The sequence below is a fragment of the Eretmochelys imbricata genome, chromosome 1 (genome assembly GCF_965152235.1).
Source record: "Eretmochelys imbricata isolate rEreImb1 chromosome 1, rEreImb1.hap1, whole genome shotgun sequence".
Classification (NCBI taxonomy): domain Eukaryota; kingdom Metazoa; phylum Chordata; order Testudines; family Cheloniidae; genus Eretmochelys; species Eretmochelys imbricata.
The window spans coordinates 9653403-9680786 of record NC_135572.1 but is presented as its reverse complement, the minus strand read 5'-3'; the positions used below and the strand labels follow the sequence as shown (position 1 = coordinate 9680786).

Below are 27384 nucleotides of genomic sequence, written 5' to 3'. Positions count from 1 at the left end.
GTTTGTGGAGCTGGCCTGAGCATCCCAGGCAGCCATGGTTTTGGGTGGCTGGCTCAGCAGCATTAACACATTAGGGTCTTTAGGGAGAGGATCACAACTCTCTCTCTCTCTCCCCCCCTCCCCCATACCATCACTAAAGGGGTTGTCTTAAACTTCTGCTTTAGCAAGGCTGGCAGCTGCTTGGGTCTTAAGTGCACTGCACTGCAGCCCCTGGGCAAGCACAGGGAATGTGGGGGCAGGGGCTTGTGCTAAAGGAGAGCTGGGAGAGGGCGGTGCAGCCTTGCCAGGCTGAATTTCACCCCTTTGCCACCGTTTTTTCTCAGTCTGAGGAGACACTGTCTTCAGCAAGGCACATCTGCTGGGCTGCATGTCCCTGCAGGTGGGAGAGCCTTCAGGGGTGGAGAAGCAGGTTGTGTGCCACTTTGCCCCAGGGGAGCCAGGCAGGTGCTGTGCTACACCCCTCCCTTGCGTGGCCAATGGCTCCTTTGGCATGGTTAGAGGCTGGTGTCACTTAGAGCAGCCCTGAGGTTGCTCTCAACTATGCCAGATCCAGTGTAGAACTGGCCACAGATGGAACCCTGGCTCCCTCCCCACGCTGTACTTCTCGGAGAAGGGAGCTCCTGGGCCAGATAGTATCTACCCAATTGGGGCCTTACCGAAGCCTCTCTAGTCACTGTGGCCTTGGGGAAGCAGTAGGGACAATGAACAGCTGGAGGTGGGGGAAGATGTGCCTGGGAGGGGAATGGGTCTGACAGCACGGAACCAGTGCTAGTCCCAGGCCCTCACCTAGCCCACTGGGCATGCACTATCAGTTAACGGTCAGGGATTGGATTCAGAGTAACAGCCGTGTTAGTCTGTATTCGCAAAAAGAAAAGGAGGACTTGTGGCACCTTAGAGACTAACCAATTTATTTGAGCATAAGCTTTCGTGAGCTACAGCTCACTTCATCCAATGAAGTGAGCTGTAGCTCACGAAAGCTTTGCTCAAATGAATTGGTTAGTCTCTAAGGTGCCACAAGTACTCCTTTTCTTTAGGGATCGGATTGCCACTCTACCCTAGCGGCACTCATGCCTGGGCTGGCTCGAACATGCTTTGCCTCTTATCAGCCGAGCTTCTGATTTGCCTCTGGGCAAACTCTGCCTCTGGGAAGACAAAGGGCGAAGTGACAATTTCCTGTTGTGGGGGAGGAGGGAGTGAAGAAAGGGGCTGGAGCAATTGCGCTAGAAGCCTCTTGGGGAAGTGATGACAGTGGCAGGCAGGGACTTGCATGGGGATGACACGACTAGCTCAGGACCCTGTGGCACAAGGGAAACCTGGCTGGCTCAGCTGGGAATGACTCTGAGCATTAAACACTAAAGCCCAGGGGGCAGGGCAGAGTAGCCCCAGAAGCTGCAGGCCTCATGACTGATGGGAGCCCATGATCAATCAAATGGTCACGTGGGACAGTCATTTACCAGCTTTCTTCCCACAAAGGAGCCAGGGGCCTTCAGGCTCATCCCACCCCTACCTGGACGACTGCCTCCTCTGCTTGTTAGTAAGGAGACCGAGCGTTTGGAGGTGGGCGGAGCGCATGATGAGGTCAGTGCCCGCAGGAGCGACTGGGCTCACGCTGCAGAGCCTGCCTGCTGGGGCCAAAGGAGGCAGGTGGCGCGGAAGATGGACAGTCCTGTTGTATGTAGCACTTTGAGCCGTTTGCCTCCCCGGGAAGGGGCCCCTCTCTTTGCCCCTGGGGTCTAGCTGGGGGCTCTGCTGGGACGGTTCTGTGACCTTGCTCCTGCCTGGCTGGCTTTGGGTTTGATGTGCTGGGCGCCGGGGATTCCACTTTACAGTCCAGCCGTAGAGAAACCCTGTGAGCAAGCCAAGGGCCCAAGACTCGGGGAGCGGTGCTGAGAAGGAAGCAGCCGGCGTGGGATCATTAGCACCCCCTGACCACAGGTGGACTCTCGCTGGCAGCCTCAGCAGGAGCTGGCTGGGCGGGGAGGGGGCTGGAACATCTTAAAGGAGCCCAGCGTGGCAAGGCCAGCTCATCCAGTGCTGGGGGCACAACCGGGTCTTGGTGTCAGACTCCTCCTGGAGGCCCAGGGCCCCATTTCTTGCCCACCAGCTGCCTGCCGATCACTGGAGAGGAGGAGGGGCACTTCTCAGCCCCTCAGGAGAAGCTGGTGGAGCGAGCTGAGCCCAGACCCTCCGTGCCAACAATGGCAGGCGTGTACCCAGCCCGCTGCCATGGCAGCCCTCCCTGTCCGTTTCCAGTGATGACCGAGCCCCATCCCTCGTAGCGATTCATCGTCCTACCCCACAGAGCTCTAAGCCTTTATTCCTAAGCGAACACGCGGGCTTTCCGCCCCCACAGGCCACGGCGCTGGGCCCCATTGAATGGTGCAGCTGCTGCTTCATCCCGTGCCTCAAAGGCCCTGTCCCCTCAGTAGTCGTCCCGCCTTTTCTTGACTTTCTTGGGTTTGACGTTCATGCGTCTCCAGATAGTGGCGGTGGAGCGGTCCTGCTTCGTCACGCCACTGAAATCGAAGGACTTCAGCTGGGGCAGCACGGACAGCACATAACTCCTGCGGGAGAGCGGCCGGTCAGGCCCGGAACGGCGTGGGCTAGCAGGCCAGGGCCACTCCCTGTCCTCTGGCCTCCCCACCACAACGCCCGGGGGCGGGGGGTGCTTCTCCTCCCCGTCCTGCGGCTCATGCTGTACCCCCCAGTTTGGGCCTAGAGAAGCCCTTGGTAGTAGATCAAGGCACTGCTTCCTCTCCCAAGGGGGGCATAGCTATCTGCTGCAATCAGTGCGGCCCAGGAGCCCCTGGTCTGCCTTCTTTCACCTCCCTCCTATGGCCAGACACAGCCCATTGTGTCTGATCGGGGTGCCTTTGGGATCATGTTGGCACTAGGCCCCGCCACAGCTGGGCACTGGAGCAGTGCAGATTGTATAAAATCAAGGGCAAGACCAGCCACGTGCTTCCTGTGGGCTTCTCCCTGGCTGGGTGGATCTTGGCACCGATGCTGTAAGAGACTAGACCTGAAGACCAGGCATCACTAAATTTAAAATCCGATTGGCCGGCCTGCTCCGTCATGTGTCTTGGAGCGATGGCAAGTGACTCTCCGAGCGCCAGTCCAGAACCACTGCTTGGGGCCTACACAATTCCAGCGTGAGCGAGGAGACTGGGCAGGGACTCAGGGGATCTGGGTTCTCTGCCGCTGCCCTGCCCTGCCGGTGCCTTGGGTGAGGTCTGGGGACTGACTCTCACTATATGAACGTGCGGTACGCAGTGCAAGGGGACCCTGGTCCTGATGAGGGTCTCTGGCCCTGGCTGCCCTCCGGCACTGTGGAGAGGCTCTGTAGACGCACATGCATGGGGCAGGCCGGCTCGTGAGCAGGAGGTGACAGGAGCCGGACCCACCCTTTTAAAAGTTTTCCCTTGGCATGGCCTGGTTTGTGTATCCCAGGAGTCTTGCTGTGGGGCCTTGGACGGGGGAAGGCGCAGGGGCCAGGATAGAATGAGCCATGTGGGTTGTCAATGCTACGACAGCTAGAGAGGGTTGCATGCGGGTCCTCTCTCTTATTCCCCTGAGCCTGCTGACGGTCTAGTGTTTGACACCGTGCAGGTACCACTTTGCCTTCTGGGGCCTTCCCACGGAGGATCTTAAAGCACTTCATCCTCCCTGCGAGAAAGAAATGACCATTATCCCCAAAGGGAAACTGAGGCACGGTGTCAGGGCAAGTCAGACCCAGCTCCCATCAAAGGCTTTGGGAGCCTGTTGACTCCAGGGGAGTGGAGGAGGCCCTAAGTGAGCTCTCTGGGCGCCCTGGCAGAAGAGGGCAGAGAGCTGTTCCCCAGGGCTAGGCTCTCCTCTGCACCCACCATCCCTCTCTCTCCCCAAAGCGTTAGCTGGCTGAGCCCCTCAGCCCCACCTGTAGCCTTTCTCCTCCTCGATGGGGTTTCCGTGCAGGGTCAATGTGCGCAGGCATGGCAGGACGGCCAGCTTGTCCACCTCACTGAGGCTCTGGATGCTGTTCCCGTGCAGGTTGAGGGCCCGGAGCTGGGGATATGTAGTCAGCACCTGCAACCACAAAACCCCCAGCCAGTGAGAGAGGGAGCAGAGAGCCTGGAAGCAAAGCAAGCCTCTCCCAGGGTAACAGCTGGGCCATGAGACACTCCCCTGTCAAAAGCAGCCCCAGCTGGGCTTTGACTTTCCCTAGCCTCTTTCACCCCAGGATTTCACAGTGCTTTACGAGCATGGAGCAGGGACCTTCTCACAAACAAATTAGGGAAATACAACCTAGATGCAGCTACTGTAAGGTGGGTGCATAACTGGTTGGAAAACCATTCCCAGAGAGTAAAAAGAAAAGGAGGACTTGTGGCACCTTAGAGACTAACAAATTTATTTGAGCATAAACTTATGCTCAAATAAATTTGTTAGTCTCTAAGGTGCCACAAGTCCTCCTTTTCTTTTTGCAAATACAGACTAACACGGCTGCTACTCTGAAACCTCCCAGAGAGTAATTATCATGGTTCACAATCAAGCTGCAAGGGCATAATGAGTGGGATCCTGCAGGGATCAGTTCTGGGTCCCATTCTGTTCAATATCTTCATCAGTGATTTAGATAATTGCATAGAGAGTACGCTGATAAAGTTTGCAGGTGATAGCAAGCTGGGAGGGGTTGCAAGTGCTTTGGAGGATAGGATTAAAATTCAAAACGATCTGGACAAACTGCAGAAATGGTCTCAAGTAAATAGGATGAAATTCAATAAGGACAAATGCAAAGTACTCCCCTTAGGAAGGACCCATCAGTTACACATATACAAAATGGGAAATGACTGCCTAGGAAGGAGTCCTGTGGAAAGGGATCTGGGGGTCACAGTGGATCACAAGCTAAATACGAGTCAGCAGTGTAACGCTCTTGCAAATAAAAAGCAAACATCATTCTGGGACATATTAGCAGGAGTGTTGAAAGCAAGACACGAGAAGTAATTCTTCCACTCTACTCCACACTGACTAGGCCTCAGCTGGGGTATTGTGTCCAGTTCTGGGCGCCACATTTCAGGAAGGATGGGGACGAATTTGAGAAAGTCCAGAGAAGAGCAACAAAAATGATTAAAGGTCTAGAAAACATGACCTATGAGGGAAGATTAAAAAAACTGGGTTTGGTTAGTCTGGAGAAGAGAAGACTGAGAGGGGACATGATAACAGTTTTCAAGTACATAAAAGGTTGTTACAAGGAGGAGGGAGAAAAATTGTTGTTCTTAACCTCTGAGGTTAGGACAAGAAGCAATGGGCTTAAATTGCAGCAAGGATGGTTTAGGTTGGACATTAGAAAAACTTCCTAACTGTCAGGGTGGTTAAGCACTGGAATAAATTGCCTAAGGTGATGGTGGAATCTCCGTCATTGGAGATTTTTAAGAGCGGGTTGGACAAACACCTGCCAGGGATGGAATGCATCCGATGAAGTGAGCTGTAGCTCACGAAAGCTTATGCTCAAATAAATTTGTTAGTCTCTAAGGTGCCACAAGTCCTCCTTTTTTCTAGATAATACTTAGTCCTGCCATGAATGCTGGGGACTGGACTAGATGACCTCTGCAGTCCTACGATTCTATAAGTGGGGCAGGACCACTATCCCAGCTCTGCGGAGTGGGAAACTGAGGAATAGGGAAGAACCGGGACTCACCCAAGGCCCCACTGGGACCCAGCTGGGAAAAGCAGCCTGATTTTGCCCAGAGCTTAGGGGACACACAATAGGGCTGTGATTTACCAAAGAGCTCACCATTGGCCTGTCAGCTCCCCTTGAACTCCAGGGGGCTTCTATAATGGCAGCAGAGTCAGGCCAACGCTGAGCCCTTCCGAGACCCCCGCAGCTCCGACTGGCGGGGATCCCCTGAATTGCCTGAGCTCCCTAAAGGTGGCCATGGCATCACCCCACTCCCCATAGCAATCCTGCCCTGCCAGCTGTTCCCCTCTGCCACCAGGCTGCACTAGTGCAGGGGCAGGGGGCAGACTGGAGCGGACGGTGAGCAGCACTCAGGCTCTAATCAAAGTCTGGTGAGTCAGGGCTGCAGAGCAGTAACACCGGCATGGACTAAGCACCCAGTGCCACTGCAAGGGGCTACCTGGGAGCATTTGCTTTTATATCCCACGTACAGCTGCAGTGTGTAATCCAGCTGTACTCACGCAGCTGTGGTGCTGTTTCAGTCGCACACCTCAAAGCGGGTGGAGGGGTATCACCACTATTTTACAGGTGGGGAAACTGAGGCACATAGAGGGGCAGGAATTTGCCTGAGACCTCAGGGTGAGTTGGTGTCAGAAGCAGGGTTAGGGGCCTGCCCTGTTGAGGGCTAACCCCCTGAGCCACCATCCCACAGTGCTCCCATTCAGCCGTACCGGGTCGATAGTAGGCAAGTCGTTGAAGGAGAGGTCGACCCAGGAGAGCTTGTCGGGGTACTCCAGCAGCTGCTCCATGGTGGAGGTGAAGTCGGTCAGCTCATTGATGGTGTTGTTATTCAGGCGCACAGCCTGGGTCAGCAGCTTCCCCCCGGCCGAGCGCTTGATCACCTTGAGGCCAGCCCGGGGCTCCTCTGTCAGCAGGTCTAGTGGGGAGAGTAGGGAGGGGGGTTAGAGCTGCCTTGGGAAAGAGTCTTATCTGCTGCTGATTCGGTCGGTGGCAGAGTACTGCAGCAGTGCCGGCTGGGCAGACACAGATCCGGTCTACCTTGGTTCTGATGCGGCTCCCATCACCGTAGTATCTGGGCACCTCCCTGCACTCTGGTTAACCCACCCCGCAGCTGTGCTGGGGTTCCCGCAGGATCACACAGGGAGGGGGCCGCCGGTTCCCTGCGCTCCTCGCCGGTGCCGGCACAGCCTGGTTCTCTACAGCAACAGTTTCTAGCCCTTGCTCCAGGCTCGTCTGCAGCGTGTTTTAGGGGACCCATGTTGCTAGTTGCTCCGAAGCTGGTGGAAATGCTGGTCCTGTGGCTAAGGCAATGGGCTGAGGGGCAGTAGACCCAGCTTCCACTTCTGGCTCTGCCACCAGCTTCCTGGGTGACCACGGGCAAGCCACTCCCTCTCCCTGGGCCACGGGGACAAGTCATGGTATGCCCTTCCTTCCCCTTGTGTCTGTCTTGTCTTGGGAGTTTGCAGGCTCTTCAGGGCAGGGGCTATGGGTCCGTGCCACACCTCGGACAACAGGGTCGGGAGGCTGGCTGGGGGCACTACCAGAGTTTTGCAAAGGAGGGGCCCAGGTTACCTGCCTGGTCACCCCAAATCAAAGTGGTGTTGCAACCTGGTGTACAGGGTCACCACGCCACTCCAGGCTGGCCCGGCCGGCCTCTGTCATGGCAGCAGGGAAGGGACTTTGCCGTGATGCCACCCAGATCTGGCCAAGGAGGAGGGCTGGCCCCCTGTTCCCTCCCCACTGCCCTATTGCACCCCTGAAAACAACGTCGCTTGACATTGTCCATGCTGAGAATGCAGCAGAAGGGCTGCCAGCCGGCTAGGAGACCTGTGTGGCAGGGCAAACCCCGTCAGTAACAGGACTGCTCTGGGAGAGAGCTCCCGGGATCTGACCCTCTTCCCTGGCCGGGTCTGTGAAGCCCCCGGTGGGACGGCAGGGAGCCAGCTGACTAAGACTGAACCAGCTGCCAGCTAACGGCACCTTCATCATGCATAACTCAAAGGCTGGCCCAGTGACACGCCCTTTGCAGGGGAACCCCGACACTGGGGACAGAGGCCCTAAGCACGGCTGTGCGCTTTGCTTGCTCTGGCTGAATCCCATCACACGACAGGGGTGGCGGCAGTATTAAAACGTGCAGTTGGCTTATTTCCCACTTTGCTCTCTGGCCTTTTCTGGTCACTCCCGGTGCCTTGTGCTGTAGCTCGGGAAGCAGCGTTGAAGGGTTAGAGCAGGAGGCAGGACTCCCGGTTCTATTTCCAGCTCTGGAAGGGGGTGTGTGCTCTGCTGGTGGGAGAGGGACTGGGAGACAAGATGCCACACCTTGGATGAAGCTGATGCCTCGGAAGGAATAGTCCAGAGGAGGTGCCCGCAGTGAGATCTTACAGCAATCCCATCGCATGCTCATCTTTCAGGCCACGCTAGGAAAAACCACAGAAGAGGGAGTTGCTTGTGTGATTTGTGGTTAACCAGTGGGCTGAGACCAAAGTCTGCTCTGTTTGGCTGGTTTGGTTTGCCTTAGAGGTGGAACGACCCCAGCCTTGGGCAAAAAGAAAAGGAGGGCTTGTGGCACCTTAGAGACTAACAAATTTCCGATGAAGTGAGCTGTAGCTCACGAAAGCTTATGCTCAAATAAATTTGTTAGTCTCTAAGGTGCCACAAGTCCTCCTTTTCTTTTTGCGGATACAGACTAACACGGCTGCTACTCTGAAGCCTTGGGCAGTAACTGCCCTGCTTCAAGCAATTTGTCCTGAATTGGCACTCTCAGTTGGGTCCCGCCAGAACCAGCATCGTTACAGTAGGAACAAGAATACCGCATCCAATCAAAAGGGCAGGAGAGCTGAGGTTGGCAACATTTAACTTCATGTTTAATTTTGTGGTGTGCAGGTCTCTGAATTCACTACAGATGGACACAGCTAGCTGGTTCCTGGCCCAGGATGTACAGGCCTGCCCCTCGGAGCCAATGAGCTCAGCCCAGAATCCCCATCTAACAATAAAGTTTTGTTCCCAGTTCTGCTACTCTCTCCTTGTGCAACCCAGGGCAAATTCCCTAATTCCTCCATGCCTAAGTGGAAACGCATGGCTGCCTTTGCCCTGGCACACTGATTTCACAGATGTTGTTTTATGTTCTAATAGCTGATTTTCTCATAGTGCTTTTCAGTCCCCAAGCACTTGACAAACTAACAACACGTCCAAAGGGCTCAAAGCTGTTTAAAATATTCATTCATTGAGCTTTCCAAGTGTTATGTTAGGAAGTCAGTGTGGTTGCCTCCATTTTACAGGTGGGGAAACTGGGTTAGAAATTTGCCCAAAGTCACACAGCGAGTCAGAGGGCGAGCCAGATATAGATGGTGGTCTCCTGACTGCAGCTCCCCTGCATTCAACAAGGGCCCCTCCATTTTCCTATGAGGCGATCACTCTGCCTTTGAAATGCAGCCACCTGGCATACAGCACAAGAAGTGATGGTGTTAAAGGGGATGCTTTGAAAACGTTTACTCCACAAACAGCACCACTGGACTGGTAACATCCTGCGTGCAGTGAGGCTCCTTCTGAAAGACACAGTGAGCTGGTCCCCGACGCTGGAGCCAGACCTCTTTAATAGAGATCTCTCTGTGTGAGCAAATGGCTTCGTTCCGGGGGCGCTCACACCCTTCTCAAGACTGTGAAAACAACAAGCACAGTACAAAGGACAGCGCCACAGAGTGTGGGGCTGCACGGGTCTCAGCGAGGGCAGAATGCGGTTTGGCAATTGGGACACGGATGCCAATTCTGCCTTTTGCCGGGGGCCATTTGTGAGCTGTAGCTCACGAAAGCTCATGCTCAAATAAATTGGTTAGTCTCTAAGGTGCCACAAGTCCTCCTTTTCTTTTTGCGAATACAGACTAACACGGCTGTTACTCTGAAACCTTTCTGGCTACAAGCACTTTAAGGCACCCAGATACCAGGGTGATGAGAGCCATATAAGAACCTGGGATAGGTAACTAGAACCTGTCTTTCTTGGGAGCAGGGGGAGCTGCCTCAGTTTCCACTGAGCCATCCCGGGAATGGAACCCTCGCTTTAAGCGCTGCTTCACCGAAAGTGAGGCCCAGGGAACTGGGCGCCCACTGCAGCTGCACACCCTGGCTGCTGCCTGCCCAGACCTACACACCCAATTCACAGAGCTACACACTCAGTTCAGAGCTCCACGCTCGGTCACATCACAGGTTTACATTTACAGTACCGTATTTTCACACTCAGCATGCCCTTGCAGAATTACCACGCTCACTGCCCGGCTTTCCGTGTACGCTGTGCTCTTGCATAGCTTTTCATACTCGTCAAGCAATTATATGGATTTCACACTCACCAGTGCCCTGCACAGATTTACATGCCCACTAGGCCCTGGCCCCTCTTTTCACACTCAATAGCACCCTGCACAGATTTTCACACCCACCTTTCCCTGGCCCCTCTTTTCACCCTCACCAGTGCCAGGCACAGATTTACACACCCACCAGCCCCTGGCCCCTCTTTTCACCCTCACCAGTGCCAGGCACAGATTTACACACCCACCAGCCCCTGGCCCCTCTTTTCACCCTCACCAGTGCCAGGCACAGATTTACACACCCACTAGTCCCAGGCCCCTCTTTTCACCCTCACCAGTGCCAGGCACAGATTTACACACCCACTAGTCCCAGGCTCCTCTTTTCACCCTCACCATGCCAGGCACAGATTTACACACACACCAGCCCCTGGCCCCTCTTTTCACCCTCACCATGCCAGGCACAGATTTACACACCCACCAGCCCCTGGCCCCTCTTTTCACCCTCACCAGTCCTTGGCCCCTCTTTTCACACTCAGTGCAAAGATTTTTCACACTCACCATCTCTGTCCCTCTCCCCTCACTAGATGGAACTCTCAGGGTAGCCATGGTAACCAGAACCACACCAAAAGCCCGACCCAGCCCCGACCCCGCACGGCATGCCGGGAAGTGTAGTTACTGGGGAGTTAATTGGGAACTACATGTCCCAGAGGGGCTCGCGGCGAGAGTTCCCCACCTGTCGCGGGATTTACTCCCTCTCCACCCTAGGGCTCCTGGGAGCTGTAGTTCCCCCCCACGTGATATGCATCAGATGACGTACACGCGGCCTGCAGCCAATAGGGAGGGGGGCATGGGGGGGCGGCGCAGCTGTTTGAATCGGTGAGGGCCGCGCTGCCGCCCAGGGGCCAAGGGGGGAGTCACGGGGCACCGCCCGCCCCGCTGCTTCGAGGGAATACGGTAAAGGGGGGCTGGGGCCTGGGGCCTGCCCCTGGCGGCGGCGGGCGCGGCTGCCGTACTGGGCGTGCGGAGGGGACTCGCCCGGCCAAGGGGGGAGGGGCGGTGACCGGGGGAGCTGGGGCCACGGGGGGGGGGTGACTGGGGAGGAGCTGAGGGGAGAGCTGGGGGGGAAGGGAAGCTGGGGGGGGACGGTGACTTGGGGGAGCTGGGGGGGAAGGGAAGCTGGGGGGGGGACGGTGACTTGGGGGAGCTGGGGGGGAAGGGAAGCTGGGGGGACGGTGACTTGGGGGAGCTGGGGGGGAAGGGAAGCTGGGGGGGACGGTGACTTGGGGGAGCTGGGGGGACGGTGACTTGGGGGAGCTGGGGGGGAAGGGAGCTGGGGGGGAAGGGGAGCTGGGGGAGCTGGGGGGGAAGGGAAGCTGGGGGGGACGGTGACTTGGGGGAGCTGGGGGGGAAGGGAAGCTGGGGGGGGACGGTGACTTGGGGGAGCTGGGGGGGAAGGGAAGCTGGGGGGGGACGGTGACTTGGGGGGAGAGGGCTTGCTGAGAGGATGGTGACTTGGGGGGAGCTGAGGGGAGAGGGGGAGCTGGGGGGATGGTGACCAGGGGGAGGGGGAAGCTGGGGGGATGGTGACTTGGGGGGGAAAGGGGGGCTGAGAGGACGATGATGAGGGGGGCTGAGGGGACGCTTGATCTTAAGGGAGTCTATTTACCTGTCCCAAGACGGGTGGCTCCCTGCTGTCTGTCTCTCCTGTGCTCTGTACAGGACCTTGCTCGCAGAGCTAAACCGCTGCTCCAGCCCTGCCCTGCGGGTGCCTCAGGACAGAGGAGTCCTCGGTGCCAGCCTTGGGCAGCAAGTGTCTGACCTTCCCCTGGGCTGCAGGAGGGAGCGGGGAAGCTTCCTGCTGGCATCTCCCTGCCAGGGAGCTCTCAGCTTTTCTCCCACCAGCTGCGGGGCAGATGCTGGGGAGCCTGGGGTGGCTTGGTGTGTGTGTGTGCACAAGTGTTGCCTGTGAGGGGGATGTGAGTGTTGTTGGGTATGAGTTTCCTGTAGTATGTGCATGGACGCAAATGGACAGATGTTGTCCAAGCTTCTCCTGTGGTTGTCCATGGTCTGGGAGGCTCCCATGTTTTCTTGAATAGCTCTGATTTAATCTCAGGTTTCAGAGTAACAGCCGTGTTAGTCTGTATTCACAAAAAGAAAAGGAGGACTTGTGGCCCCTTAGAGACTAACCAATTTATTTGAGCATAAGCTTTCGTGAGCTACAGCTCACTTCATCGGATGCACACTGTGGAAACTGCAGAAGACATTATATACACAGAGACCATGAAACAATACCTCCTCCCACCCCACTGTCCTGCTGGTAATAGCTTATCTAAAGTGAAGTGAGCTGTAGCTCACGAAAGCTCATGCTCAAATAAATTGGTTAGTCTCTAAGGTGCCACAAGTCCTCGTTTTCTTTTTGCGAATACAGACTAATACGGCTGTTACTCTGAAACTTCTCCTTACAATGTGTATGATAATCAAGGTGGGCCATTTCCAGCACAAATCCAGGTTTTCTCACCCCCCACCCCCCCTCCAAAAACCACACACACAAACTCATTCTCCTGCTGGTAATAGCTTATCCAAAGTGACCACTCTCCTTACTCTATTACCAGCAGGACAGTGGGGTGGGAGGAGGTATTGTTTCATATTCTCTGTGTATATATAAAGTCTGCTGCAGTTTCCACGGTATGCATCCAATGAAGTGAGCTGTAGCTCACGAAAGCTCATGCTCAAATAAATTGGTTAGTCTCTAAGGTGCCACAAGTACTCCTTTTCTTTTTACTCTCCTTACAATGTGTATGAAAATCAAGGTGGGCCACTTCCAGCACAAATCCAGGTTTTCTCAACCCGCCCCCACACACACACAGTTACTCAGTTAGTCTCTAAGGTGCCAAAAGTACTCCTTTTCTTTTTTCTGATTTAATCTGTTTGTTAAGCTGTCTGGCCTTGCTTTGAGCCGCTCCACTGCTGAAGATGCATCTATGGTTCACCTGAGGCTTATGTACGGATAGCCCATCACCATTTCTCCAGATGGTGAGCACATCAGAGATGCCAAAAAGTCCCTGAGAAAGTGGCAGGCTGGCTTACCTGTTATCTCTCTTCCTAGCATGATTTTAATTACAGTGCTTGGCAAACTTCTTTTCTGCAGGGTGGATTTGATTTAGATCAAATTGATTTAGTCCAAAGGAAGAAAATATTTTTTCTACATTGGCAGAAGAAGCTACTGCTGTTAAAAGTGAGATTATCATTTCAACAGTCTCTGAATCCAAGTCTTTAAGTGACCTTCACCAATTCACTGGTGTGACTTTTCTTTAAAATATCATCAGTAAACACACATTTCTTGAATGGTTCTTATTCCCAAACTGGGTCTCTTACGGCCTGCTGCCATTATAGTTTTCCCTTCTAGTGAGAAAATGGTCTTATTTATTTAAAAACAATTTTATGTTAATAAACATGTTATCGCTGGAGACACAAATCCACAGTTTGAGAACTGCAAAACTAAGCATCTCTAATGATATCTTCTAGACTGAGCACTGAGTCCCATTGGGTAGATAGAAAGAATAACTTAAATCTATACAGAAGCCCCTGGAATCCCATAACATTTGGTCCCTAATCCATGAACAATTGGAACTAATTTACGAAACTTTTCTTAAACATTACATGAATATATTGTCTCATACTGTAGAATTAGAATTGATAATCCCTATTCCATGATGAGATATCTTTGATGTATCTTAAAATAAAATGCTTTTTGAGGAAAAAAATATCAAAAAAATTCAATTTTTTTTAAAATAATTGATTTTTATCTATCCTGCTTTTCTGTATCTGTCAGGAAATGCACCAAGAATTACTGTATTTTTAATGATTCCCTCACACACACACTCACTTCATTTGTTGTGGTACTGCCTGCAAAGATCTGTGGTCTTGATCCCTGTTTGTGGGGGGTTCATTGGGGGGCAGCATAGCCTGACGTCAAAACACAGACATTTTAGGTTGACCTTTCTGGTGGTATGCTCTCCTTTCTCTCTAGTTTTGCCAGCCTTCTGTTATGTCTCTTGTTCCTAGCTCACTTCCATTCTTGACTTGTGCAGGTTAGGCCTCTGATCCAGGAGTTACACTGGAGACCTGGAGTCAGTAGGAGGCATTTCTGCTCGGTGTTGGTGTATTTCAGTGTCTCCTGTTGGAGGAGGTGGGCTCTCTAGACTTCCTTTTATGTTGTGGGGAAATTGTACATATTTAAAGCAGTATTCTAAGGAGGAGTTTTTGTGGAGGTGTACCTATAGTATTAATACCCCATCTTTACTTGTGCCTGCTATGGAGATTCTACCCTTTTCATATCGAGTCCTAAAATCTTTTCTCCTCTCGTCACCCTCCATTTGTGTTGAAGATGATTGGCTGGGGTTATGTAAAACTGTGCGAGTCTCCTTCCATACAGCCTAGATTATTGGGCAGGTATGTGCAAGATCCCTGTTTTAGTTGGGTATCTTCCAAGCAGCTTAAGGTCTGTCATATGTTGGTGTAGAGCTATTCAAGAAACATGAATTAATGGGTCCAACACTTCAAATGTGTAAGTGCCACCCGAGTCCAAGCCTGCCCGACCCCTTGGGTCCAAGTTTGGGTAGCTAGCCCGAGCTGCCGTCTGTCACAACTTCCATACAGCTGTTTTTAGCTTGAGCTGAGCCAACGTGAGTCTGTGTACCTGAGCTGGGAATCTCACATCCAAGCTGCAAGGTAGACTTATTCTCCGTGCCTCGGTTTCCCCATCTACAAAATGGGGATAAGGTACTCCAGTGATGGGTGAGGATCTAGCTATCTCAGGGACTTAGCTGGCCGCCATCACTGTAGTATCTGAGCCCCTCACAATCTTGAATGTATTTTTTTTTTCTTCATAACACTCCTGTGAGGCAGGGCAGTGCCATGATCCTCATTTTACAGATGGGGGAACTGAGGCATGAAGGGACTTGCCCAAAGTCTCACAGGAAGTCTGTGGTGGAGTAGGGAATTGAATCCAGCTCTCTCAGGTGCTAAGCTAGTGACCTGACCACTGGGCCACCTCTTCTCTCTTGGTGGCATTACAAACCCTGAACCAAAATATTGGTCTCCTCCCACGCCTTGTCTTGTCTGGAGCAGGGACTGTCTCTTCGGCTATGTACACTACACAGCTTTGAGCGACATGGCTGTGTTGCTACAGCCGTGCAGTGTAGCCGCTGTTTGTCGGCTCTCCTGCCGACAGAAAACTTCCACCCCCAACAAGCGGCATTTGTGTTGTTGGCAGGAGCGCTCTCCCACCGACAACACGCTGTTCGCACTGGCGCTTGTCGCGGCAAAGCTTTTGTCTTTCGGGCGAGGAGGGGGTTGAACACCTCTGAAAGACCCAAGTTTTGTCGTTCAATTGCCAGTGTAGACATAGCATTAGTCACGGCAGCTGGGAGGGGTAATGGCTAGCTTGGGCTAGCCGTCCGTGTATGCGCATCTGACGGGATTGTATTCAGGTGGCTAGCCTGAGCCGCTGCCTGCACCACCGTGGCCCCGCTGCTATTTCTAGCATGCTCGCTTGATCAGAGTTAGCGCCTGTACGTCTACCCAGACTGAGAACTAAACCTCCCAGCTGCAGTGCAGGCAAACCGTTCCTGTGTGCGCTTACAGCGTTCGGCACAGCGGGGTACTGACCTCAGTTGTACTGCACTACAAATAACCTCTCTGTACAATTGTTTTATCTGCTGTGTTGCAGGTAACACCTCAAGCTACCGTATAATTGAAAGCCTGCACTTTGTCTAATCAGTCTTGCTGTTTCCTCTGTATAGTCAGCCTGCACCCCTGTTAGCTTTCATCTATCACAGCAGCAGGGGGAGAGATGCACTTTCCTGTGTTTAAAGAAATGTAATAGTAAAGCCGCAGAAATTGGAAGGGCAACTTGGTGGCCGGTTCTGCTTGCCTGTATCTTTTTAAGCAGTTAGAGGCTGATCACGCTTTTTCTTTTGTTGTAGTGTTTTTATGGCTGGACCCATCTAAGGGGACTGCATTCCCTTTTGTCTTTCTCTCTGAGGTAAGTCTCCTTTATGTATGTGTCCTCTGCATGTGTTGCTTCATATTCCCAGTGACTACTTTCCCTGTTGTGTGTCATGCTTCTGTAATATAAATATCATCTGTTTGAACATAAGAGCGGCCATGCTGGGTCAGACCAAGGGTCCATCTAGCCCAGTCCTGTCTTCCAACAGTGGCCAATGCCAGGTGCCCAAGAGGGAATGAACAGAACAGGTAACCCTCAAGTGATCCATCCCCTGTCGCTCATTCCCAGCTTCTGGCAAACAGGCTTGCCAGCAGATATTGGGGTTTTCCATTAAAGTTATGTTCTGAGGTGGTCAGGATGCTGCAGCTTATCCCCTAGGTTAGAAATGGAGTGAGCAGGAGTTCGGTGGATTTGTAGGCCTGACACTTCTTTATATCATGATATACCTTAAAGCTGTAGTGGTAAGAGGTAAGGCTGTCTTTTTCACAGCCCTGGCTGTGCTCTGGGATTTAACATCAGATTGTCCATGTGGGGGCTGAGCAGGACTTGAAAAAACTTATCCAACGTAAAAATACGAACCCAAGGAGTAAATCGGCTAGCCAGGGTGAAGAATACCCTGCCCCATGCTCTCCACTAGGAATTGTTGTGGGGAAGTTCTGTGTCCTGTGTTATACAAGAGGTCAAACTAGATGATCACAATTATTCTTTCTGGCCTTGGAGTCCATATACTTATCTAGGGATTTGATAGATTCTCCATCTCTTGAAGTCTTTAAACCAAGACAGGATCCTGTTCTAAAAGAGATACTATAATCCAGACAGTAGTTATGGGTTTGATGTAGAAGTAACTGGAAGAGATTCTCTGGCCTTTGATGTGCAGGAGGTCAGAACAGACCGTCATAATGATCCCATCTGGCCTTAAAATCTGCAAAAATCCACCTCACGCTCTTCTGTGAATGCTTTCTTCCCCTGGGCTCCTCTCTGCCTCCCTGCACTTTCAATGGCCTGAAGCTTACACACCCATCCAAAGCTCACATTTGCCTGGTGAGTGGGATTTCAAAGTTCTCTGTAAGACTGGGAATGGGCAAGGGGAGCACGAAGGATGAAGCTTGAGCAGAAATGTAGGTGGGAAAACTCCATGTTGGAAAAGGAAGGTGTTTGCTCAACGGTGTTTTCATCACATATTAAAAACAATAAACAGATTTAAACACACGCTAAACATACCAGGAGTCACACATTTGGATTCTGTTAGAACTTATGGAGTCTTAATAATCCAAAGTCTTTCCAGGCCTTCCCCAAATGTTGGAGCCTGCCTTGGATAGAAGGTCCTTTCTGTTTGCTGGATCGGAAGGAATACCTTGTGTCAGTTCAAACTCACTTTTTATCCCAAAAGCCCTTTCTTTGTTTGAGTCTCTGGAAAACCCAGGTTGCAAACCAAACCAAGGGGTGGTACCTCTTGTGATGGTCCTCAGGGTACCCAGGACTGAGTTATCTTGTTACCCCTTGCCTCCCCTGAGCAAGAGTCTTGTCTGTGCTGACTGGCACTGTGGATTGATGTAAATCACCAAGTGGAAAGCCTTGATTTAAATCATCAGTTGTAATCAATGTTTCCATTTGTGCTTCAGTTATTTTTTAAAGAAAGGTGTATTTTCACTTGGATTTACAGCTAAATAGAGCCTTCATACCAGATTTGGTACATCTTTTTTGCTACCTAGAAGGATATGCTATAGCTATATATATATATAAAAGCAATTATATAGCTTAATATTTTCAGATTCTTATTAATTGTGGACTTTTAATATGCTAGAAAATGGTGAATGATATATTGCTTATATACTAGAAAATTCACTTTTTGCTCCTGATTTGTGTCAAGCTGCAGTAGGATGGTAACTGGAATTTAAACACACAGAAAAGCATATACCATTTATTTTTATTCAACCAAACCACTTTAAATGTTTTGGATACATAAACTTCTCATCAAACCGTGTTTCACTTTTACAACTAAATGATTTATTAAACAGAGGGATTAACTGTTATCAGTGAATTAAACTGATTATTTCAGCTCAGCGAATGATCCCCGTGAGAACCATGATGGTGTCTCCTGGGCTCGGAGGCCAGGTCCCAACCCCTGTGAGGACTCGGCCAGTGAGCTGCACTCACTAGCCCAGCCCCTGGGTCCCCCAGAAGATCAAGTTCTTAACACACAACATGATCTACTGCGCCATGTTTATAAAGCTTGGCCTCAAAAGTCAAATGTGTTTCCCTGATCCTTTGTATAGGAAACTCAAGTTTTGATAGAGGATGGATTCAGCATTTTTATTTAAATGTTTTAAGAGATTATTATAAGTTTAGGCCTTGACCTATGTTGCGTTAGATTCCGCTTTCATTTTAAACAGATGTCTTTTTGAAATTGAAAGACTTGCTATGATTTGAACAAAATAAAATAACCCATTTTTTAAATCATCATTTTGTTATCTACCCTGGTGACAGGGTATTAGTTCCTTAACATCACTAGCCTGTCAGTCACTCAGGCACTCCTCCAAGCTGTGCCAGCCCTGTCTTCACCTTGCAGATTAACAATAGGTGTGCTCCAGTCCTCGAGTGCCCTTGGAGTGTTCTCTTTTGATACCCAGCCCCTGACACTGGCTCTTCACAGAAATCTGGATTCTTTGCTCCCAAAGGAGCGGTGTACCGCAGTTTATCAGTTTTACCTTAAACCACCACTACTGTAGAACATACAGCTTTTGTAATGAAACAAAAGAAGGTTTATTTAAGAGAAATTCCACTAGAAACGAGTGATGGAAACAAATGGTTTACAATACAAAACAATGAGATGTGAACTAGGGCCTACGCTTATTAATATTTCCCTTTCCTGTCTAAGTAGGTTCCTTTCCTCCTCCCCCACCCGCACAAAGTTCAGTCTGTTGCAGAACTGGCTGGCCTGGGGGTGAGCCAGCGTCCACTCTTTTTCATGAAAAAACGTACCGAGGGGGGCATGGAAGCATAGAGTCTTCCTTTGCTTGCCATATATGGAGGCCTGATCTGTGCCAAAAAATTAAATTGGCTTAACTACATCTCCAAGGGATTCAGAAAAACCCCCTGAGCAGTATAGTTAAGCCAACCTAACTCATAGCATAGACAGCACTAAGTTGATGGAAGACTTCTTCTATTGACCTACCTACTGCCTCTCTGGGAGTTGGGTTACCTAAAGCTTACTGGAAAACCCCTCCCTTTTGTCTATGTAGTGTCTACACTGAAGCCCCAACAGGGGCACAGCTGTAGTGGTGCTCCTGTAGCATTTCAAGTGTAGACAAGTTATAATGTTCCTTTTTACCATCAAGTGGTTTTGATTGATTGTGGTTGTATTTGATGGTTTTCCGTTGACTGTTCTGGGATGAGGCAATGGTAGGCAATTGAACAATGCATTACAGAATCACCTAGCCAGGTAGGGGTGGCAACTCCCTCCCCTTGAATGGGTCATCACCAAGACACATGATTCCCTGGTGACTAACTTCTACTCCAAGATTAGAAGGGCATAATTTTCAATATAGTTACATTATTCCCTACATATTACCCATACACACATACACATCATAATGATTATGGATATTGATAAGTTATAAGCTTTCAGTAGAGACCTCACAAACGACCTTTGTGGATAAATACCATGCAAGCAGTGTATTAGGGTTAGTGAATTTGTCAGGCCTGAGACAGGAATTGCTTGTAGAGAACAGCAAACCTTTTGCCAGTTGACATCATTTGGCTTCTGTGTCACACCTCACAAGAGTGGTTTAGTCTCTGTGACTCGCCTTAATCACCCCCCACTGTTGGTTCTTGGAAGAACTGTGGTAACACAATCCTACATAAGTCATTCATAAATGTAATACAATAGTCCCTCCAAGATGCTGCATTAGGTTGCAATATGTCACAGGGGCTTTAGGGAATTTTGTAGAGAAAAGCAGCAGAAGCAGTTAAGCACTGCTTTTGCTAGCAAGGTGATATCACTGTTCTCCAAGTCAGCATGCACAGAGGCTAGCTATTAAACCATTATCCCAAACCATATTCCAAATCTGGGGACAGGGCACTTATACCGTCTGCCTGTGTCAGCTCTTAAGGTTTTGCTAACCCCATTTATGTCCAAATGTAGACAGAGGCCATCTACAAAATAATTGCTACTCCGTTGAGAAAAATGACCTAGTTATGACATGATTGTAAGGTAGGTGGGATCTAACTCTGTTCCTGAACCATAACTAGAGCCATATAAATATCCAGTTCAGAACAAGGTTAAATAATGGTTCAGTCCTGTGCACTGTGCAAGACCAAACCATTTGGAGGGATTACCATGCTGTGTGTTTTACCGTAGGAATCAGTGTTGACAGGACCTCGGAGATAACGGGCAAACATTTATTATTTGTATTACTATCGCACCTCAGAGTCCTAGTTACGGACCAGGACCCCATTGTTCTAGGTGCTGTACAAGCACATAACAAAAAGACAGTCCCTGCCCAAAGAGCTTCCAATCTCAGGGTAAGACAAGAGGCAACAGATGGATACAAGGCAGGTGGATACAGACAGAATGGGGATGATATTGGTCAGCAGGATCGGCTGTAGTCTCAGCACACCAGCAGCCTGACCGTTGTCAAGGGTTTTGTCGGCATTGCGGAAAAGGAGAATTTTGAGGAGGATAATGAGGAAAATCCAGCTGTGCGTTTCTGGTGAAGTACTATGATCTGCTTTGGAGAGTTGACCAGTGCTTGCACTTCAAAGCCTAAATGTTGATTTAACAGGCCTTTGGGATGATTGGAAGTTCTCTTCTCTAAGAGATTTTTGACGGGAGATGTAATACTCAGTGCTTGTCGACCTTGTCAGTTCTACAGACGTTAAGTATTTAATCCTCCTGACACCTCTGTGCGATATCTCTATCTGTGGTGGAGAACAGTGGGACTGGCCTCGTGCTTTAGATTATGAACCCCTCAAAAGATGAGACATGCCCTTCAGTTTCTCCTCCTTAGACCCACTACTATCATGTCTCATCTTGTCTGGATTGAATTTTTCCTGGCAGGGCTGAAATTTGGTGACTAATACCACAGTTGCTGATGAAAGCATAGGTGGTCTGATCCATGAGTCTGAGGGAGACTGACCCGAGTACTGCTTGCTATGTTCTCAGTGGCCTCACATGCTTTTGGGGTGGGGGATGAGAGACAAAACTGAGCCTTGTGGAACACACTCAAGAGTTCCTTGACCCCAGAGATAGCCAAAGTTGCCATGCCTCAGCCTTTGCAAACAGGGAATGTTGAAGACAGGTTGGTGTTTGCAGAGACTGCTAGCGTTGAGAAGTAGACTTTGTTTTGAAAAGCCAACAGCTGTCCCGCAGTCTTCCCACAGAGAAGGGTGACAGACTTGAACAATAATGGCCCCACTTGATTTTTGCTATCAATGCCACCATGGTTCTGGCTTGCAAGCCAGAACGTGCTCCTGGGATCTCTAGAACGTCAGCGAGTGAAACTGTCAGATTCTAGTAGAAAACACCTTGTTTGTCCCCATCAGATGCAGATCTGCCCCTACAAAGGAGGTCAAACTAACAGTCCAAAAGTGGTCAGCCCAGTGGGCTGATCGTGACATGTTGCTAAAATGTGGAAGCCTCATTCTTCTGTAAGCAGATGAGAGATGGATACTTAGAGATTTGCTCCTTGGGCTAGGATAGGGTCAGGTGCTGTGCATTATAAATAGTATTAATAAAGGGGCTGACCTGGGATTTCATGACTTCTAAAATTTTTTGCCTATTTTAAATTCTGTTCCAAGCCGATTTTAATGCCTGGCATTTTTAAATCGTGAAGTGCTACAGACATGCTAAGACTGGCATTCTTGTATCCTTACTCTATTGTGCATCTTAGCCTGTTGTGGGAGGCTTGTGAGAGCGGAGCTGCTGCGGTGGCTATTTTTAGTAACGCTCGCTTTTGGTGAGGCGTAAGAAAATCTCCCAATCAGATTTAGGAAATAGATTTAAAGAGACATTGTCAAATGAAAAACAAATTCAGAGGTTGAAAAAAAACAAAACAAAAAAACCCAACCTCATCTACCACTTAAAAAAAAAAAACAACCCACTGATCTTTCCATGACAGAAATCTGATTTACTCTTCAATATTGTATAAGTTTGCTTTTTGCATTGCTCTCAGCTTGGACAAAAAAAAAAAAAAAAATCAACTACTCAATTTGCTTTTATTCTGTTCCCCTTCATTTTCAGATTCTTATATGCTGCCTCAGTGCCTCAATATGTTGTAAACACTTTAGGGGAAAACTAAATTGTTGGTTAAACTTACCATTGGAATTAAAAGGAGCAATCATGGAAACTATAGTCTTGATCTGTGTAAAACCTTATTCCTGTAGAGCCTAAATTTTGTATCAGATGTGATCTGACCTTTTAAAGAGGATGGGGGTGATAAGTAACAGTCAGCGTATCAGCAAGAGTCAGTCAAGAACAAATTGTGTCAAACCAACCTGATAGCTTTCTTTGACAGGGTAACAAGCCTTGTAGATGGGGGGAAGTGGTAGATGTGGTATATCTTGACTTTAGTAAGGCTTTTGATACTGTCTCTCATGATCTTCTCATAAACAAACTAAGGAAATACAACCTAGATGGAGCTACTGTGAGGTGGGTGCATAACTGATTGGAAAACCGTTCCTAGAGAGAAATTATCAATGGTTCAGTCAAGCTGGAAGGGCATAATGAGTGGGTCCCGCAGGGATCAGTTCTGGGTCCCATTCTGTTCAATATCTTCATCGATGATTTAGATAATTGCATAGAGAGTATGCTAATAAAGTTTGCAGGTAATAGCAAGCTGGGAGGGGTTGCAAGTGCTTTGGAGGACAGGATTAAAATTCAAAACGATCTGGACAAACTGGAGAAATGGTCTGAAGTAAATAGAATGAAATTCAATAAGGACAAATGCAAAGTACTCCCCTTAGGAAGGAACAGTCAGTTGCACACATGCAGAATGGGAAATGACTGCCTAGGAAGAAGCACTGCAGATAGGGATCTGGGAGTCAGAGGTTTTTAAGAGCAAGTTAGGCAAACACCTGTCAGGGATGGTCTAGATAATACTTAGTCCTGCCGTGAGTGCAGGGGACTGGACTAGATGACCTCTCGACATCCCTTCCTGTTCTATGATTCTATGATTAATTCTAGAGTCTCCTGACTTTGAGGATCAGGACATTGGACTTATACACATGTGTAAGTGTTTACCTAACAGAGTCCGAGTCCCTTGGAACATGGGTGCTGAATATGATGGCCTATGAATAAAAGCATTGGACAAGAGACATGGGTTCAAGTCCAGGCTTAGCCACTGACTACCTGTGTGACCTTTTCCAAGTCACTTTATATCTCTGTTCCTTAGTTCCACTGCAAGGTAGGGTGTGGAGGATAAATTCAGCAAAGCTTGCGGTACTTGCATACTATGGTGTGTGGGGTGTCACTAGAATACCTAGACATTGGTAAACTGTCATTTAAAACTTGCTACATTTGTTACCCATCACAGTGACGACACTCTGAAAGGCCATGTCTGTACTGGGTATCTTTTTTGCACTGGGTCAGCTACACTGATGTAAAGCCACAATGCAGATGTGCTGCACTGGAGTAAGATGGGGCTTACAGCAGTGATTTATTCTCATTGCCCCAGTGAAATGTTTAGTAATTTCCCCTATCTGAAGTGACTCTGATCTAACTAATCCACTTGAAAAGTCAAGTGAAGATAGGCACGCTGCTTCTATCACACACTAAGATGGTCAAGCTAAAGCCAAAGTTAGCATGTGTTAAAGTATACACTGCCCAATCTTCGTCAGATTTTTCAGAAGTGCCAGAATGTGTTCGAAGGTCACACCTCTAAAGTTTCAGTCTAGACAAGGCCCAACTGTTGTGAAAACTCAAGTTAGTTAAGGGGACAATGTCAACTTCAAATCTAGTGCTATAATTTGCACAAAATAAATGGGAAAAAGACTGTCTCCAGTCTTTCAATTCTAGTTAGGCTTAGCAGAATTCAATTTTTTTGTAATTTTGATAGATAATGTTGATTTTTTTTAAAGCATTTTTTATTTATATTTTCACAGTTGTGGGAAATTAGGGGGTGGGGGTCCAGGCAATTATTTAATGGCTATAGATGTTGAGATTCAAAAAGTTAAAGATTTATAAACCGCTAAAACACACATTGTCAATATCACATGTCAAAGTATACAAAGTAAATATCCTTAAATCAAAGCAAAATGGTACCTGTTTGTTCGTTAATCTGTTTGTAACAAGCCTAACTCAGAACCCTAAATCACTGGATTTTGACACTAAGAAGTTATCAAGCAGCATTTCTCTTATTTATCTATAACAGAAATATACAGATACTTTTTAGTTAGTTGTGTGAATGGTGAAATGGACCTTTACCAGCATTTACCAATAAAAATCGAATACTTCCAAGCCTAATTATAGTGATCTTGGGTGTTACTTGTACTAAGAGTAGGCAAAATGCTTTCAGACATTTGATTCTTTTACTTCTCAAGGGTGAATGGGACTAGAAACAGAGGGTGGAAATGGAAAGCTCTCTATGTAGCAGAGGCATTGTTGTAACGGGAGCAGGATTTGGACGTCTGAGTTCTATTCCGGGCTCTAGGGCAGAAACCGTCTTTTTTTTGTGTTTGTACAATGCCTAGTCCAGTGGGGTTCTGGCCTATGTCTATGGTTCTTAGGGGCTAATAGAAATGATAATGGCTCTACCGGTGTGACCATGGGCAAGTAACTAAACTGTGCCTTCATTTCCCCATCTGAAAAATGGGAAGATTCTTGCTTCAGTTGTATCTGTAAGGCTTAATTAGGTGATGTCTGCAAAGCACTTTGAGATCCTTAGAGGACTGTAAAGCATTGTCCTTGCCCATAGATAGTAAGAACACTCTGCAGCTTGTACATGCTGCTTTCTGACCGTCTTGAATACTTTACAGATGCTGATGAAGTAAACCTCAAACCATCTGCAAAATAGGTAGAAGTGTCCTCGCTTCTCGAGCTAGGAGAAACTGAGGGCAAAGGCTCTGACTTTCCCACTGTCATACAGTGAGTCATCTGCAGAACCAGGAACCAGAAGCAAGGTCTCATGTACCTAGTCCTGTGCTCTGACTGCAGGTCCACCCGAAAACACAAACTTCTATGGACAGCTTTGTGTCTATTCAATCAGCCATGTTGGCCCTTCTGTCCCCCTAAAGTGTATCAGCAGCTGTTAAGCTCAGAGGCAAGTCTAGCTATACTCGGCTGAATTTAGAAAGGAAACTGTATAGATTGACAAGGTCTACGAGGCTTATTGTATCCTCCAATGTGCATGCAAGGCTGTAATCTAGCTTCTGGGTGTGCAGCAACTGTGCAGGCTAATGCGGTGGCCATTGTGCATTTAGCAGCAGCTGTGTATAGCTTTGGGCATCTCCTCCTGCTTTACTGACAGGGCACGTCCTGGGGCTGACAGCTCTGCTGGGTTGGCTTCTGTTGCATATCCTGTTGGTATGCATTTGGGATGGCCCTTCGAATAGCAGTAGGGGGAAAAACTCTAACCCTTCCCCTCAGATTCCCCAGTCTTTGCCAGAGTGGGCTGGCAGCTGGAAACCCTCTGGCCACTGCAGGAATGTGCGTAGGTTTCAGCAGCCATATTTCCAAGGGAAGGCTGGGGTGTACCCAACCCCAACAGGGAGGATCAGTTTAAATATGTGTCTGCGTACTTCAGTCAGCAGCAGGGAAAGGGTTAAACACTGACCTGCCCAGGTTGAAGGGCACTTTTCACCCTTCATGAATTTACAGATTTTTTTTTTCACATTAACTTCTTAAAGCAGCAATAACTGGGATGTTCATCCTGTTTTGTTTTTTTTAAATCTGGTATCAGCTAGGTCCTTTCTGAGTCCCTGTGTCGTGGAGAATTAAACATGGAGCTCTAAAACTCACTTAAGCACAGTTCCAGCTCAACAGATTTCTGGTGGAATTGTGCCAGTCCACAACTGCATAAAACCCGTGTGTGCTTAAGGCTTTTCCCGGCCAAACCATCTGAAAAGCCAGGTTAGCTGGATCTCTGGCTTAAAGTCTGAACTGCAGAGTATCCAGGCTCTCAAACAACAACTGAAAATGATTTTAATTTGGTGCTTGGGTCCCCAGCCCCCTTTTGTGATCGTAGTTGTGTTACAGTGGCACAGAGCCAGAGTAATCGTCTCTGTGAGCTGGCTGCCTATTTTGAATAGTGCCCCATCGCTAGCCCCACTCGAGTTCCAAGACCTTTTGGAGCTGAAGAGGGGCGGGGTGGGAGTGGAATTGCTCTTAAATGGCTAAATTAATTACTGTCCATGGGTTCGAGGGCCAGAAGGGACCATTGTGATAATCTAGTCTGCCCTCCTGTGTAGACCAGGGCTTTATAGCAAAGTCCCCCAAATAATTCCCTTGGTAAATTGTTCCAATGATAAATTTTTAACTGTGAGCATAATTAACTCCTTACTTCCCGTCTGAATTTGTCTAGCTTCACATGAAGCTATGAAACGAACAAGGCTGCCTAAGGATTTCCCTTTAATGTCTGTGTGGCGCTGCGTAAGTGCCAAGTCTGATCATTCCTTCGCTGGTGGAATGCCAAGGTATAAACCGCTTGCATCAAGCGTCTATATGTAGGAAAAGGTTTAATAGGGGCGGATCGGTTTTCTACAATGTGTCCATTTAGCATGACTCTCCATTTCTGAATTTGGTGGCAGCTTGCCACCTACTGAGGCTGCTCCTGCCCTGCGTCTTTTTGTGCCCTGTGCCTTTAAAGAAAGCAGACTCCTTGCTGTGACGTCTCTGTGGCTGTGGGCCAGGAAACGGGGGAACCATCTCCTGCCAGCCTGAGAAGAAAACCAACAACTTTTCTTTTGTGTGTGGTTACTCTCCTTTTTTTGGTCTCTTCCAAGGTTTTAAATGCTAATGGCGGATTAAAAACCTTACACAGATTGTGGCTTTAGAAGTCTGGTAAGGCCTCAGCGAAGACTTTCTCTATCTTCCTTGTTTGTTTAAACATGGATGGAGGGGGGCGGCATGGAGGGGGGTGTTTTTTTTTAAAAAAAAAAAAATAATAAATCACTGTCTCCTAGCTCCAAAATCGGGCTGGATTACCGGGATTCTTTAAAATCAGCAGGATCAAGATCTCCTGCTTGCCCTGAAAGGTGCGGGTGCGAATAAACTCTGAAGCGACAGGCTAAGTTTGATTTGCCAACATCCGGGAGTTTTGGCTTCCCGTGGAGAGGGTGGGTTTTTTTCAAAATAAGTGTCTTTGTACTGACTGTGCTCAGCAGTGGGGGGGTTGCCCCCTTCATCAGGCCAGTGGGAGCTGGGAATAGAGGCAAACCTGATGGGGGGGGGCGCGGGGGGAGTGGGAGAGATG

At 49.1% G+C, this 27384-nt stretch overlaps 2 protein-coding genes across 7 annotated transcripts in view; one reads left to right on the top strand and one right to left on the bottom strand.

Annotated features, from left to right (window-relative positions):
• Positions 1-2422: 2422 nt before the first annotated feature.
• On the bottom strand, positions 2423-10615 carry LRRC51 (leucine rich repeat containing 51). Its single transcript, XM_077841609.1, has 5 exons — positions 10525-10615; positions 7991-8088; positions 6382-6587; positions 3917-4065; positions 2423-2564 (listed from the first exon to the last, which is right to left on the bottom strand). Exons 2-5 carry the CDS (start codon positions 8073-8075, stop codon positions 2423-2425), a joined length of 582 nt encoding a protein of 193 aa, XP_077697735.1. The 5' UTR covers positions 8076-8088; positions 10525-10615.
• Positions 10616-10847: 232 nt separating this feature from the next.
• NUMA1 (nuclear mitotic apparatus protein 1) overlaps positions 10848-27384 on the top strand; it is a 60215-nt gene continuing 43678 nt past the window's right edge. For 4 of the 6 annotated variants that reach the window (XM_077829630.1, XM_077829476.1, XM_077829552.1 and 1 more), the window contains exons 1-2: positions 10848-10920; positions 15954-16012. The gene's annotated coding sequence lies outside the window, so the exon portion shown is untranslated. Of the gene's footprint in view, positions 10921-14138; positions 14156-15953; positions 16013-26825; positions 26973-27384 lie in introns of those variants that run through there. The other 2 variants (XM_077829394.1, XM_077829334.1) reach the window with 2 other exon arrangements.